General features: G+C 34.5%; 1 protein-coding gene across 1 annotated transcript; it reads right to left on the bottom strand.

Annotated features, from left to right (window-relative positions):
• Positions 1-696: 696 nt before the first annotated feature.
• Positions 697-6,506, bottom strand: LOC145101875 (protein N-terminal asparagine amidohydrolase family protein). The gene is made up of 9 exons (XM_079039174.1): positions 6,339-6,506; positions 5,301-5,465; positions 4,913-4,977; positions 4,613-4,712; positions 4,486-4,524; positions 3,986-4,147; positions 3,014-3,186; positions 1,322-1,441; positions 697-979 (listed from the first exon to the last, which is right to left on the bottom strand). Exons 1-9 carry the CDS (start codon positions 6,456-6,458, stop codon positions 865-867), a joined length of 1,059 nt encoding a protein of 352 aa, XP_078895300.1. The 5' UTR covers positions 6,459-6,506; the 3' UTR covers positions 697-864.
• Positions 6,507-14,367: the final 7,861 nt, after the last annotated feature.

Here is a 14,367-nt window from a genome sequence, read left to right as displayed (position 1 = left end):
CAATTTAGTATATACATATTATTATATCAAATTTGACAACAATATTATATATATATATATATATATATATATATATATATATATATATATATATATATATAAAGACTTCAACTATATATGTGTTTCTACGCAACGTGTGGACATTCATTTGAAACCCCCAACTTTTAAACTTTTTTTAAATTAATACATTAAATCTAATATTATTGTAATTTCAAAATTAATTCGTTATTCTCAATATAATATACTTAGTTTGTTAATCTAAATATGATGTTAAATTTAAAACATAATTTTTATAATATATTCAAAGCCTAATTTTTAAATAGTAAAACAATATAAATGGAAAAACTAAATCAAAATGTCAAATTAACAAAAACAAAAATTACTTTTTATTTACACGGATAACGGCTATTAAGATAATGTCACTTTAAATAGAATAATATAATATCTATTATTTGATACTCATAAATCAATTAGAAAGTAATTTCGTATACTCATTTTTTATAATGCATATCATTTATTTAAAATACTTGGAATATTTCATAATAAATTAGTTTAAGAATTATTAATTTAAACTTACTAACAATGCATATCATTTATTTAAAATACTTGGAATACTTGGAATATGTCATAATAAAGTAATTTTGTATACTCATTTTTTATAATGCATATCAGTATTTTAATTATAACTGCGCAACGTGTGAAATATCATCTAGTAATTCAATAATTAGGTGAGTTTTTCAGGTACAATGCCTTAATAAGAAAACGGAGTGATGTAATAGAAAGAAATACAAGTAGGATGCTATATCACACAACTCAATAACAAGTACATTGCTAATTCTTGCAATAATAAGTCATTAATCCCAACTATCTTTCCGATGACAAGGACCAATTCCCGCTTTCAATCCTCTGAAATACACGCGGCAGCTTTGAAGGAAAAGTTTCTTTCCAATCTGGGTGTTGGATTAGATACTCCCATACCCTAAAAGAAGGATTCCAGTAAATAAAATCCAATAATTACAAAGACAGAATTTAGCTATCAAAAATAGGAAAACGGTACAAAACAAGTTCTATTACGTTTGGCATGCATTGGATTGAGACCGATGACAATGGAAACAAAATTGCAATTTTGTCCCACAAAGGTGGAACAAGGGACCTACTCTCCATCTCTTGTTTGTGCAAAGGACGTAAATGCCCACCTCATAAACGAAAAGCCCTAAAAAATTTCTCCAATTCCATCACGTGTAAAAAACACTATGCATGCATACATGCATGCACACATACACACAAACATATATATATATATATATATATATATATATACCTTTTCTGAGTAGCAACAAAATCTGGGCCCTCGGCAGAAGGTGATGTTGAAGTAGTAAGAAGAATTTCCAGATCAGAACGGTGTCTCATAACCAAGGCAAAACGTAATTGCTGCATGGTCCTGTTAATAATAACATACTTTCATTTAATTGTGAATTAAAGCATCCTACTTTCATTTCTTTCATATATCACATCATTGAACTTTCAGTTTTTTTCTAATTATTTGAAAAAAAAAAATCTACCCAACTATAGCAATGTACTTTCACTTTTTTCCCTTGTTAGGACAATATACTTTGAAAAACCTATCATACTACAACAGTGAAAATTGATTTGAATTTGAATGACATTGCTATGATTGGGTAGATTTGTTGTAATAGGAAGAAATAAAAGCAGGCTGTTATGATGAACACATCAATGAAAATCCATTGTTATTTCTTGCATTTAACCTTAATATTTAATTAGAGACTCATAATTATTTCTATTTGTTATCTTTTTATGTGTATGTGTGATTGTGTGGAAATATTACTAGCCACAACTTTTGCTTTTACCATTATACCATCTTCCATACTTCATATTTCAAGTTTAGAAATGACATTCTCCAAGCTCCGTACTTTGCATGGAGGCTAAATGCATGAAATGGCAATCTACTGTCATTTATTTGTATATTATAGCATTGTACTTTCATTTATTACCTTATTAAGGCATTGCTGCTTTCAATTATTTTCTTATTAAGGCATTGTACTTTAAAGAATCTACCCACTGTCATCTTTTTTCTTACTAGGACATTATACTTTGAAAAATCTATCCAGCTATAGTCAGGTAGATTTTTTAAAGTACAATACTGTAATAGGAAGAACAAGAAGTAGGATGGTGTAATAAACAAATCAAGGGAAGTAGGCTGCTATTTCTTACATTTAACCCGTTTGCACGGTTGTATATAATTTCTTAAAGGCCATTTGCAAATGAAAACACCCAGAAAAAAATAATAATGATAATAATAATGAATGAATGAATGAATAAGAAGCAGTTTAACAGGCCATAATGCATGATTAATAGATAACTAATTGATTATTCTAAGATTATTGTTAGGTAAGGAATTGTTTACTGGGGTGTTTGGTTTTGTGTTTCAAAACAAAAAACACTTTTTGGTAAAAATGCTTATTATAGCTTAAATGAAAAAATATTTGGATTAACTTATGTGGTGGTAAGAAGCTTTATATTCATAAAATGACTAAAAGGGGCATCAGCATGGAAAGAGAGAAGGGAAGGAAAAGAGAAAGAGAAAGTTCACAAAAGCTATTATAGTCATTTTATCTTAAAAAGTCATGAGGACTTAGGAGGCAGTGACTTGTTGAAAACTCCTTATTAGAGGAGGTGAGAAGCTATTTTGTTTAGACAAACACTCTTTTTAGCTTATTGACTTTTTAAAAAGCCAATAAGTGAATAAGGAGTTTTGAAACACAAAACCAAATGAGAGAATATATTGCCAATGGAACTGGGACTGGGATTAGACAGAGACAGACAAAAAAAAGAGTAAAAAACAGACATCAAAGATAGCCCTAGAAAGCCACTTACAGGACATGAAAAGCTTTCTAGAAGGAACTATTGTGGATGATGAGGTGAAACAGAGTACAAGTTGTTGTGTTGTGTTGTGTTGTGTTGTGTTGTAGGAAGAGAAAGAGAAAAGGTTTACCAAGAAAAAGGTGGGATGAGGAATCGATCGGTTTGGGTTTGATATGTGTCTAGTAAGCGGGGGGGCCCAGGCCCAAAGGAAGCACCTAACCGGATCCTCCGAATGATTTCATCTGGACATCTTGTGCTTGCATCAAAACTGCCTGGGACAACTCTACCGTTTGACATCTCCACCTGAACATTAATTTATTTATAAATAAATAAATAAAACCTTTCCCTTTACTACAAAGTCTCCACAGAGATAATAAATGTTTTTGAAACAAATGGAATCCTAGTCTGTTTAATAACAAGAAAAATATAAAATTGAATTCCAATCCATCCATTTGGCAACCAGATCTTCTCTTGAATTCCAGTTAAGCTAGCATCTGCTAAGCGAGACAGGGACAAAGTAGAACGGGACTCAGCAAATTATATCTATAGTACTCTTTGTTTGGTAAAACTAAGAAGAAAACAACATAATAGTTTCATAACTATAAACAAAACCTTGATCAGGTAATAAATATTTAAATCCAAATTACAAAAAGTATAATTATTCTGTTTGTTTAACTTTAAGCAAGCATTAGCAGAGAGCCAGAGAGGGACTGAGAGAGGAAAGGAAGGGAAGTCTACAAACAAATCGGAATGAACTAACTGGTAGAAAAGAAACAAATGACATCGGAGATAGAAACCTGGAAGATGTAAGACGGGTAAGGTAAGGGCTTTTTTATCCGATTTTAGTTCCAAACCAAACTAAACACAATTAATCATACAAAAGAAGGGATCTTAGTTCCCCATTCTATTTCTTCTTGCCAACCAAAATTTCAGTTTCTTTGACTACCATCCAATATATATATATATATATATATATATATATATATATATATATATATATATATATATATATATATATATATGCGAATGGATAGAATAGAATCGTTGCTACTTGAATCTTGTTGTTCATTGCTATACTTGTTTTTTTTTAGAAACAACTAACCAGTAGCCCATGGAAGATCGGATATGCATTTCCCTGAGAGTCCCATCTTGTGTTATGTTTAAGCACTTGAAAATTTCGGATTTCAAACTTCACCTTGCTTTCTGCCAATTTCTCTACTATTTTCATACACAGTGGGAACGAATATCCCGTATCATCATTTCCCTGCTCCAAAATACATATATGTAAAGTAAAGTAAAGGTGAGAGGACCTACTATGTATTTATTAAATAGAATACTGATGTAACCCTCTAACAAAAAGGGCTTAATGCAACGTAATTCCATTTCTTTCAATTTCAACATTGTGTTTTTTATCTACCCAATTATAGCAATTTTATTTTTCTTATTAGGACATTATTATACTTTAAATTTTAGGTTTTTATTTGGAGGACAAAGTACAGCAGTGTTGTAATAGGAAGAAGGATGCTATAATAAATAAATAAAAATCAATGCTATTTCTTAAAATTTAAATTTAAAGGCAAAGTAGAGGCTGTTGAACCAGACTTGAGGAGCAGAATCCTCAAATGCACCAACTAGATGAACCTGTAATCACGCATATAAGCAGATTTAACAAGATACTGAATGAAATATCTGATTAAAAAAGAGCTACAAGGTTATACGAGGACATTACATCCAAAATAGCGTCATCATCACTATCTGAAACTAATGACAACATCTGGGAGAGGCCAATATCAACAACCTTTGGAGAATCCAAATGGCCAATAGACGTCCTGCAGGTCAAATTAGAAATTACCAAAAAAAAAATAGTAATGAAGATGCTAAGGCTGTGTTTGTTCTTTATGTCTTTTGCACATACATTAACATTAGGTGGACTTGGGTGGGACAAAAAAATTGCAAAATCGGTCCCAAAGCAGTAGCAAACAGATATGCTATCTTTTGAGTCAGATGAGGAGATGAAATGGATTCTTACATGCCGCTTGTGCAATTTCTAATGACAATGCCAACACAGGTTGTTGCTTCATCAGTGCCAACAATCTTCATAATCGGCACACAAGTGAATCAAATGTTAAATCTAAAGCTTATTTCTCATTTTCACAATTCTAAAATAACAACAAAGCTCCATTATACACTCCTAGAAGAGTTGACGTGTTGGTGTTTATACTAGAAAGTGAAGTTGTCTTTCTTTATGATTTATAGTCCAATTTCCAAAAGTAGAAAATACCTCTTTTCCAAAAAAGAAAGTCAAGTCTTTTGTAACAAAAAGGAAAATGTTTGGAACCAATAAACTGAATACATAGAAGAAGGTGGTGGAATGGCCAGATTCAGTTCAGTAAGAAGAAGCATACAAAAAAAAATACCTCAACAAGTGAAGGATCTGCAGTAGCATATTCTCTCTGAAAGACATACACACATTTAGCTTGTGATCCAGATTCTTCAGAAACCGAAAATTTCTTTTCTGGTATAGCACAGAATGTGCGTGAGGCAGATACCAAATCAGGGTGCTCCAGTAATGCAATTACACCCTACTCATTATTGCAAGTTTCAACAGTTATAAAAAAAAATAATAATAATAATAATAATAAAAAAAATAAAAAAAAAGACAGAAAGTAATCCATCAAGAATAGAATATCATTAGACCTAGTTTGTGCCTGAATAACATGTTTGATAGCCACATACCTACTTAGATTTCAACCTTCTTTATCCTAGGATAATGTAACATGTAGAACATAATTGGTTACTACAACATATAATCCCCAAATCTTTCAGCCTAAATTAGATATTGTGGACTGGACCTTTTAAAAACCTGGAAAAAGTAGGCCAAGTTGCTTATAATATATTAGAGATACCCCACCCCCTTCATCCAGAATACACAATGCATTCCATGTATCATTGCTAAAGAAAAAAGCTTGGAAACTACACTACTTCCTGTCTTATAAAAATCCTATACTGGATACAAGGATGGAAAATCGAAGGAACAAAGCAGTCTCAAAGGTACTAGTTCTATGGTCCAATGCTTACCTGGGAGAAGTATCATAGCTTGCAAACCATGTGGGCAAATTGGGATTTTTGTAATCGTCACAAGGGGGTCATTTTTGTTTACCGTCTTTCACATAGTAATACACACAGACAGTTCCATTTTATTTTTATGCCCTCGATCTAAGTTGTGCTTATCAAAATTTCAATCCGTGCAGCAATAAAAAGAAATCCAACTGCACCTACGTCTACCATTTTATCTCTATCCGAACACGTAAACCGATTCACGTTCAAAACTAACTAGATTAGTTGATTTCAACATTAAACAATCAATTTTTCTGCGTAATCATCATAACAGTTTGGTTTTACGAATGATGCTGTATAAATAGGAGAAAAGATGCAGATCGCAAACGGGAAATAACCTCAACTGGAGATGAATCTGACAAAAATCGAACTCCATTGACAAAAATCATGATCCGAACAAGAAAACACTTCGTATTGAAACGTTCTTTTGTTATCACTCTTGAAGATGACACATTCATATGCTTATAAAGCCCTCAGGTCACTGTTGTAATAGCTATTCAAAAACAAGTCACTGTTGTCATTGTCAGCCAGTTACCAAACTAGCAATCGGAATAATTACACTTTACTATCATTTTATTTTAGTTTGATCTCTAGCGTTACAAATTATTATTTTTTGTTTTACCAAACTAGCAATCGTAATAATTACACTTCATATACTATCATTTTATTTTAGTTTGATCTCTTTATTTTAGTTTGATCTCTTGTGTTACAAATTATTATTTTTTGTTTTATTTTTAACGTCTAGTTTCTGAGTTTAAAAGAAAATAAAAGAAATAGAAAAGAAAAGAAAGTTATGAGAGAAAAAGAATAAAAAGGAAATGAAAACAAAATTTTATATGTGTTTCTTAATTTGAGAGAAGTGATTATTTTGGTCTTTCTTTCCAAATCCTCTCACATCAGAAAGAAAGTTAGGATGGAAAGTGATCATTTCACTTCCTTCCTTGAATGAAACTCGAGAACATCAATTTCTTTTATTTTCTTCTCATTTCCACCTATTTTCTTTCTTTTTTCTCGTTAAGTTGAACTCGGGAACGAATAGTTATTATATTTAGAATGATCCCCCAAGATGGTCCACCGTATAGTAAGATATAGAACGTCTTGCTTTATTATGTAGGTGGTGTTGCATTTCTCATTCGGGTCACTTATGATTGAAGCCCCCATTTGAACTTTGTTGAAGAAAATCATGATCCAAGCAAGAGAACACTTTGTATTGAAACAAATGATGGTTCATCCAATCAGTTATATGAGCTATGTCGTGAGAATGTGTGGGGCTACCGCATATGCTCGTGTCGTCAAGGGGAACGAAAATTTTCTTTGGAAATTCATTTTCTAATATGTTGAAATCAGGTGGCTTTTGTCACAAGAATGTCGTTGATTGTAAATGAACATTTTTTTATATCCTAATCACTAATATAATTAGCATCGGTCTATTAGGTGTTGAATCGTATCGTAATATTAATAAATTTTGCTTTTATATAGACAAATTTATATTTAGTGGTCCATTTTAACTTTTTGTGCATGGTCTTCAAAATCAACATACCGATCCCGACTAAAATGATAATATATGGAGACCAATGATCCATTAATCATACTCCATAACTATCACAAAATGATTACTTTAAATGATCCATTTAATCATATTTTCAAAAATAGCACAAAACAAATACTTTAACTACAAAAATTGGATGCAAATTTGTAGTGACACTTTTGAAGTTCTTATTATAAATAAAACATTTTTATATTCCTCGTTTTGTATTGATCGTAAACAAGATTTTTCAAATCTTATCAAACAGTTGTATATCAGAACAAGTTTTATAAACCTTTCCAATCATTGGTGACGTTCTAGGAACTCATTACTAGCTTGGTCGGGGTTGATAACCTTAAGGTGTGAATAACCTAACACTAGCCAAGAAAAGACAATGCATGGCTAAAATATGACTATATGCGCCTAAAACCATAGCTCAAATGCACCATATGGGGTTTACGCTTCCTTAACACCAAATTGGAAAGCGTCATAGTAATCATGTAACCTTTCCATGCAAGCTTACCTTTCTATGCTTAGTCATACAATCTTTAGCTCAAATATCTCTTTGTGATTTTATCTTGCACGACTAATCATATATGATTAGTCAAAGACTACACTCCAAAGTACAACGTAAATAAGACTTTATTATCATTAATATGAGGTATCAGTTTCTACATTATTTCTCATATACATTTTACTTATAGTATTGTATTTTTGTTAATTTATCCAACTAACTTAACTGTTGTAACATCCCAAAAATTTCAACCAATTAAAGTTTTTCAAAACAGCTCATTTACTAATAAAAGTATATACCAAAAACATTATTTAAAATCGGTATCTCCCAAGATCAACGACATAAAATCAGGATGTGTATGGTCACGCATTCGCCTTGCCACGATTTTATGAAGTACCTAAAACCATAAACTAAAACTGTAAGCACAAAGCTTAGTGAGTTCCCCCAAAGTACCATGTAACATCCCAAAATTCAAGACCAAAAATTTCATTTTAATTAAGTTATTACATAAAACCAACAGTATAAAAACATTCATAATAATATCTCATGTCAAAACCAAAGTGTCAATAATTAAAACACAGTATCATAAAACCATATCAGAGTGTAATCCCAAAGATCTCATGTGCGGAAAACATGGTGTGATGCGCTGCGATCGAGCCAGCTCCTTTCCTTAAAAAACGAAGTACCTGAAACCAAAAGTGAAAACCGTAAGCACGAAGCTTAGTGAGTTCCCCCATCATACCACATACCATATATTAACATACATAGCCAAGCATATATAGGTGTCGGCCTCCCCTTCGGTCTATTTCAACCGGATAGCTTCCTAGCATATTTGTGTCACAACTAGGAATTTGAAGCCTTGTAAACATTGAACAAAGATAACAAATGTAAACCAACAACGGGAAAGCATGTAAGATGCTTATTCATTAACAACAAAATCTCAATCAAACACATCATACATGCACTGCAAATAGCCAACAAACAATTGGAAACCCTAGAAAATCCTTGTTTGAGTCCATTTTGGACTAGGATTTCCTTATTGGGCCCAATGGACCAATAAGCTTCCAATTGGACTATCTTGGGCTTAGAACTCTTGAATGGGCTCTAATTGGACCCACTTTCATTTATTTTAACATTTTGGGCCGTATTGGGCCTAGAATGAAATAAAATACCTTAATGGACCTCATTGGGCCATAACTAACCTAATTAGCCCTAATGGGCCATAAAAATCATTTCTTGATTTATTTTGGGCTAATAGTTATCTAAATTATCTATGATTTGGACTTAGGCATTTAAGGGCCCAATTCTTTCCTTTTCCCTCTCCAAATCTCGGCCCAAGCCTAAATGAAAGGAGGAGTTAACTTCTCATGGCCACCTCATTTTTACATAATGGTCTTCCATGCAACTTATCCCATGTCTCCATGCACACATCACCTCAAGACCTCTCTCTTTTCCTATCTCTTTCTCTCGGCCGAAACAACACCAACACACACACTTCACTCAAAAAATCTCTCAAAGAAACTCTCTCCATTCCTCTCTAAAATTTTCGAGATCTAGGGAGCTTTCAAGGAAATTATCCCACAAATTCTTCATCTAAGGTAAGATCATGCTTGGATCTATGATCTAGATTCTTTGTTTTATCAAAAATCTCTTCCTAACCCATGCAAAATCATGATCACTCTCTTAGAAACCCTCTAAGTTCGAAATCAACAAAGGAGGGCTTGCTAGGGCCGAAAGTAACATCAAACTTCTCCCAACATTCTTCAAAACCGAAATCACAACTCAAGGTGAGTTTCATACCCCTTCCTTTTTGTTGGATTAGTGTCTAAGTCCATAACTATTTTGGTATGTACTTGACCCGATTATGAGCATGGTCCTTTTGGGTTGCCTTTACCATAGCAATATGTAGGATGAATTAAGGAGAGAAATGTTTAAATATGATTTATTAATATATTATGAGAATAATATATTAAAGGAGAAATCATATTGTTTAATTAATATTAGTCAAGAATTAATTAAGAATTAATTTTGTGGCTAAAAGAGATTAATTAAATTTAGGGGACTGGACTGCAATTATTGGATAATTGAGTTATTGGGCTAAGGAATGCTAAAGGAACAAGGGGTGAACGAAATTATGATGAGATCCCATCATATTTTCGTCCATAGCCTTATCCAGAAGGTTCCATGGGCTACTTACAGTTTAAGTTGTCCATTAGGGTTTTGACTGAAACCCTAGCAGCCCACACAAGTATATAAAGGACCCCTTAGGCCCCAAAAACGTGGGCAACTGATTATCTAGGGTTTCTAGTCGTTTTTGGGCAGCCTCCTTTCTTCTCCTCTTCATCCAAGTTGTATATGGTGTTTGTGACTCTATTAGAGGTGCAACACTTGAGGCACTAAGCTTTTGAAGCCAATCCAAGCAAGGAATTGATTGTTATTGCTATATAACAATCAAATGTAATTCTCTAAACCCTAAGTCGGTTTATAATATGTTAGATCTAAGTTTATTAGTCTTGGATTCAAAGCATGTACAATAGAGAAACCTAGATCCAAGCATTAGGGTTTGTATGAGCACATAGGATTGTTTCTTATGCATAAAACCCATCAGTGGTATCAGAGCCTTGATTGGTTTCAGTTGTATGTGATGCTTAACTGTTTTGTTTGCTAAAAATCGAGTTTTTGGCCTCTGCCCGACTCAACTCGGCGAGTCAGTATCTGGACTCGGCGAGTTGGCCCCTACTCGGCGAGTTCATAGCTGACCTGGCGAGTTCGAGCGTCAGACAGAGGGTATTTCGGGATTTAACTGCTGTTTTGACTTGGATTTAATGCCTAATTCATTTTTTGAAGTTAAAATCCGATTTTTACCTTAAATTAATGATTATCCTTGCCAAAACAATAGATAATTTCAAATCTTTTAAATATTGGTTGTTTATATGATAAATATGGATTATTTTAAATTATTTAGAAATTATCTAGTGACTAAAATAAGATTAGGTCAAATATAGATAATGACTAAATTAATTGTTTAACTTATATTATTTGTTATTTGATCCTTTGTGATGTGAAAAAGTTTCAATTGCACCCTTTAGGTTTTATAGTTTAAGTTTGAACTTAAAAGTTTTGTTTATGAAATTTAAATAAGTTAAACCCTAATGTTTTGAAATGTTTCAAAACATGCCCTCAAGTTTTGGAGTTTGAAAGTTGATTAAAAGTTTAATTTTGAAATGTTAAATTCTAAAACCCTAGTAATTTGAAAAGTTCAAATCACACCCTTATGATTTTATTAATTAATTAAAGTGTATAATTAAAAGTGATTTAATAAACCCATAAAGTTTTGGTTTACATTTAAATTAAAAGGTATAATTTACTAAATTAAACCACCTAGTATTTTAAAAGTGTAAAATACACCCTATACTATATATAACATTAAAAGTCTAATATTATATATATATGTGTATGAGTAAACAGTCAGTCTTACCGTTGGTAGGCCTCATTCACAAAGCTGGTCTATAAGGGGTGTTTAAGGAAATTGCCTATAAAATGGCGATTGAATGGGTATCCACTCTTACCCACCGCACTCTTGACTAGTGGAGGGTCGTTAGCCGAACGGGTAGGATATGACAGAAACTTTCCATTATAAGTATAATGAAGTACAAAGTAACTAAATGATTATACAAATTCCCAAATCATAATTACTTTAGGCAAAATGTGAAATTGTATGCTAACCCATGGAATTACACTTCGTACCCTTGTCAAAAGTTAGTGGAGCGTGTGTGGTTAATCGACACACTAATTTGGCGATGTGTGACAATCTTCAATTTCAAGTAAAGTCAAAGTCATCAAGTCAAACCGATCGACTCGTTTAACCTTGTCTATTGGGGCGCACGTTATGTAATTACTGTATAACTCACTATTTTAATGAGAAAACATCACTTGGAAAGTTCGTGTGTTTAAATTTCCTTAACCTTAGTGCTAAACAATGAACAAGAACAATAAAACAATGTTGCATACTCATCGGGAGTGTGTAAGATCCTAAAACATGGCTTAACGGGGTTTACGGACCTTGCATTGCGAAGCCGGACACTCACATTCGTCACACACGAAAACGCTCTCAATCGTTTTCACTCTATCTCTTCTTATCGAGAATCTCTCCCAAATCTCTCTAAGTATGTGAAATCTCTCCCAAATATCTCTTTGTATGAGAAATCTCTCCAAGAATGTCAAATCTCTCCCAAATCTCTCTAAGTATGTGAAATTTCTCCCAAATATCTCTTTGTATGAGAAATCTCTCCAAGAATGTCAAATCTCTCCCAAATCTCTCTAAGTATGTGAAATCTCTCCCAAATATCTCTTTGTATAAGAAATCTCTCCAAGAATGTCAAATCTCTCCCAAATCTCTCTAAGTATGTGAAATCTCTCCCAAATATCTCTTTGTATGAGAAATCTCTCCAAGAATGTCAAATCTCTCCCAAATCTCTCTAAGTATGTGAAATCTCTCCCAAATATCTCTTTGTATGAGAAATCTCTCCAAGAATGTCAAATCTCTCCCAAATCTCTCTAAGTATGTGGAATCTCTCTCAAATCTCTCTCAAAATCTCTCTCAACTTTCTATAGTCACTCGGGGCATCCCGACCCTTGAATTTGGCAAAAACAGCCCAAAAACGGAAGTCTACGCGAAAAACGGACTTAAGAAGCCGAAACCCCTCTTAGGACCCGAAAGTCCTCTTAGGACCCGAACCCTTCTGAGCCGAAGGCTGCTGAACCGAACCTCACTCAAAGAACCGAACCCGAAGGCTCCTGGAACCGAACCTCGCACATCACCCGAACCCGAACCTTCGGTACATTTCGGGTCTGATCACCTTCGCTTCTGAGACCGAGCCTTCGCTTCTGAGACTACCGAGCCTTCGTGTAACAATGGAAATTTTAAAACAAATTTTTCATTTCTAAAAATGTATTTTCATCCAAAACAAGGCATAAATATCCAACGTATCATGTCATAATACAATCATATAAATCCCAAAATCATAAATCATCCATCAGTGTGTATAGATCACGCCGGTGCCTTCCCATGGTCCTCGCTAGTACCTGAAACACATACGCAACAACTGTAAGCATAAATGCTTAGTGAGTTTCCCAAAATACAACTTACGCACATACGCCTTTCCAGGCCCTGACCTTCCGGTCCATGTGTCTCAGGGGACTTCCGTCCCTGCTGGGTAAACCTTCCGGTCCTACCCACGCCAACCTTACGGTCCACATTACAACGCCTTCCGGCCCATAACATAATGCCTTTCGGCCCATATCAAGCATATCATACATAGCACACATAACAATTAACTTATCACATATAGCACATATGTCTCATACCATATCCGACCTTCCGGTCACACAGTCAAAACCCTTCCGGGTATAGCATAGTGAGAAGACTCACCTCGTGAATATCGATAGCTAGCAAATCCTGGAATCACACGTGCTCGATCCTCCGAGCTACAATCTCCCTATACCATCATACGTCTCTTATTAACATTTTTACCACTAAGGTTGACTACCCTTTTTAAGTCAACACTAGTCAACTCTTGGTCAACGGTCAACGGTCAACTTTGACCGGACTCGGCGAGTGCACTAGGGCGACTCGGCGAGTCTAGACGTTTTCACCAAACTCTCTAGGATTCCCTTTTGACACGTCGAGTACTCCCCCTGACTCGACGAGTTCCACCTGGAAGAATCGCGGGGCCACCCCGACTCAACTCGCCGAGTCTCAAGAACAACTCGGCGAGTCCCAGCTTAACTCAGACCACCTGTCAACCCTCTCTGACTCGCCCTGACTCACTGAGTCAACCTATGACTCGACTGGACCACTCACTGGGCGATCTGAAGGCAATCTTCAAGCTACTCGCCGAGTCAGATCATCGGGCTCGGCGAGTCCATGCCATGCAATCACTCAAACTTGCTTCTAAGGTCAGATCTGTTCCAACAATTCATAGATCTGGCCTTCCTAGACTGATTCAACACGTAAAGTCCTTATCTTGGTGTTCATAACACACCCCATGGCTCATAAATGGCATTTTGATCTAAGGCATAAGGATTCCAATCCAAAACCTCCATTGATTCACAAAAAGCTTGGGCAAAGGGACACTCTGGACCTCCAAGGGTCCAGATCTGGTCTAAATCGCTTAAGGGACCAAGGGGGCACTCGATCTAGCCACAAAAGGGCTCAACAAGCCCTAAATCAAATGAAAACATCAATATAGCAGAGGATAGCTCGAAGATATTACCTCAAATGCGAAGCTCTGGACCCCAAACTCTCAGGAAGTGGCTCCTCTTGCCT

The sequence above is a fragment of the Lactuca serriola genome, chromosome 1, assembly GCF_051521515.1.
Source record: "Lactuca serriola cultivar US96UC23 chromosome 1, Lser_US96UC23_V15, whole genome shotgun sequence".
Lineage (NCBI taxonomy): Eukaryota > Viridiplantae > Streptophyta > Magnoliopsida > Asterales > Asteraceae > Lactuca > Lactuca serriola.
This window is presented reverse-complemented; position numbering and strand designations above follow the sequence as displayed.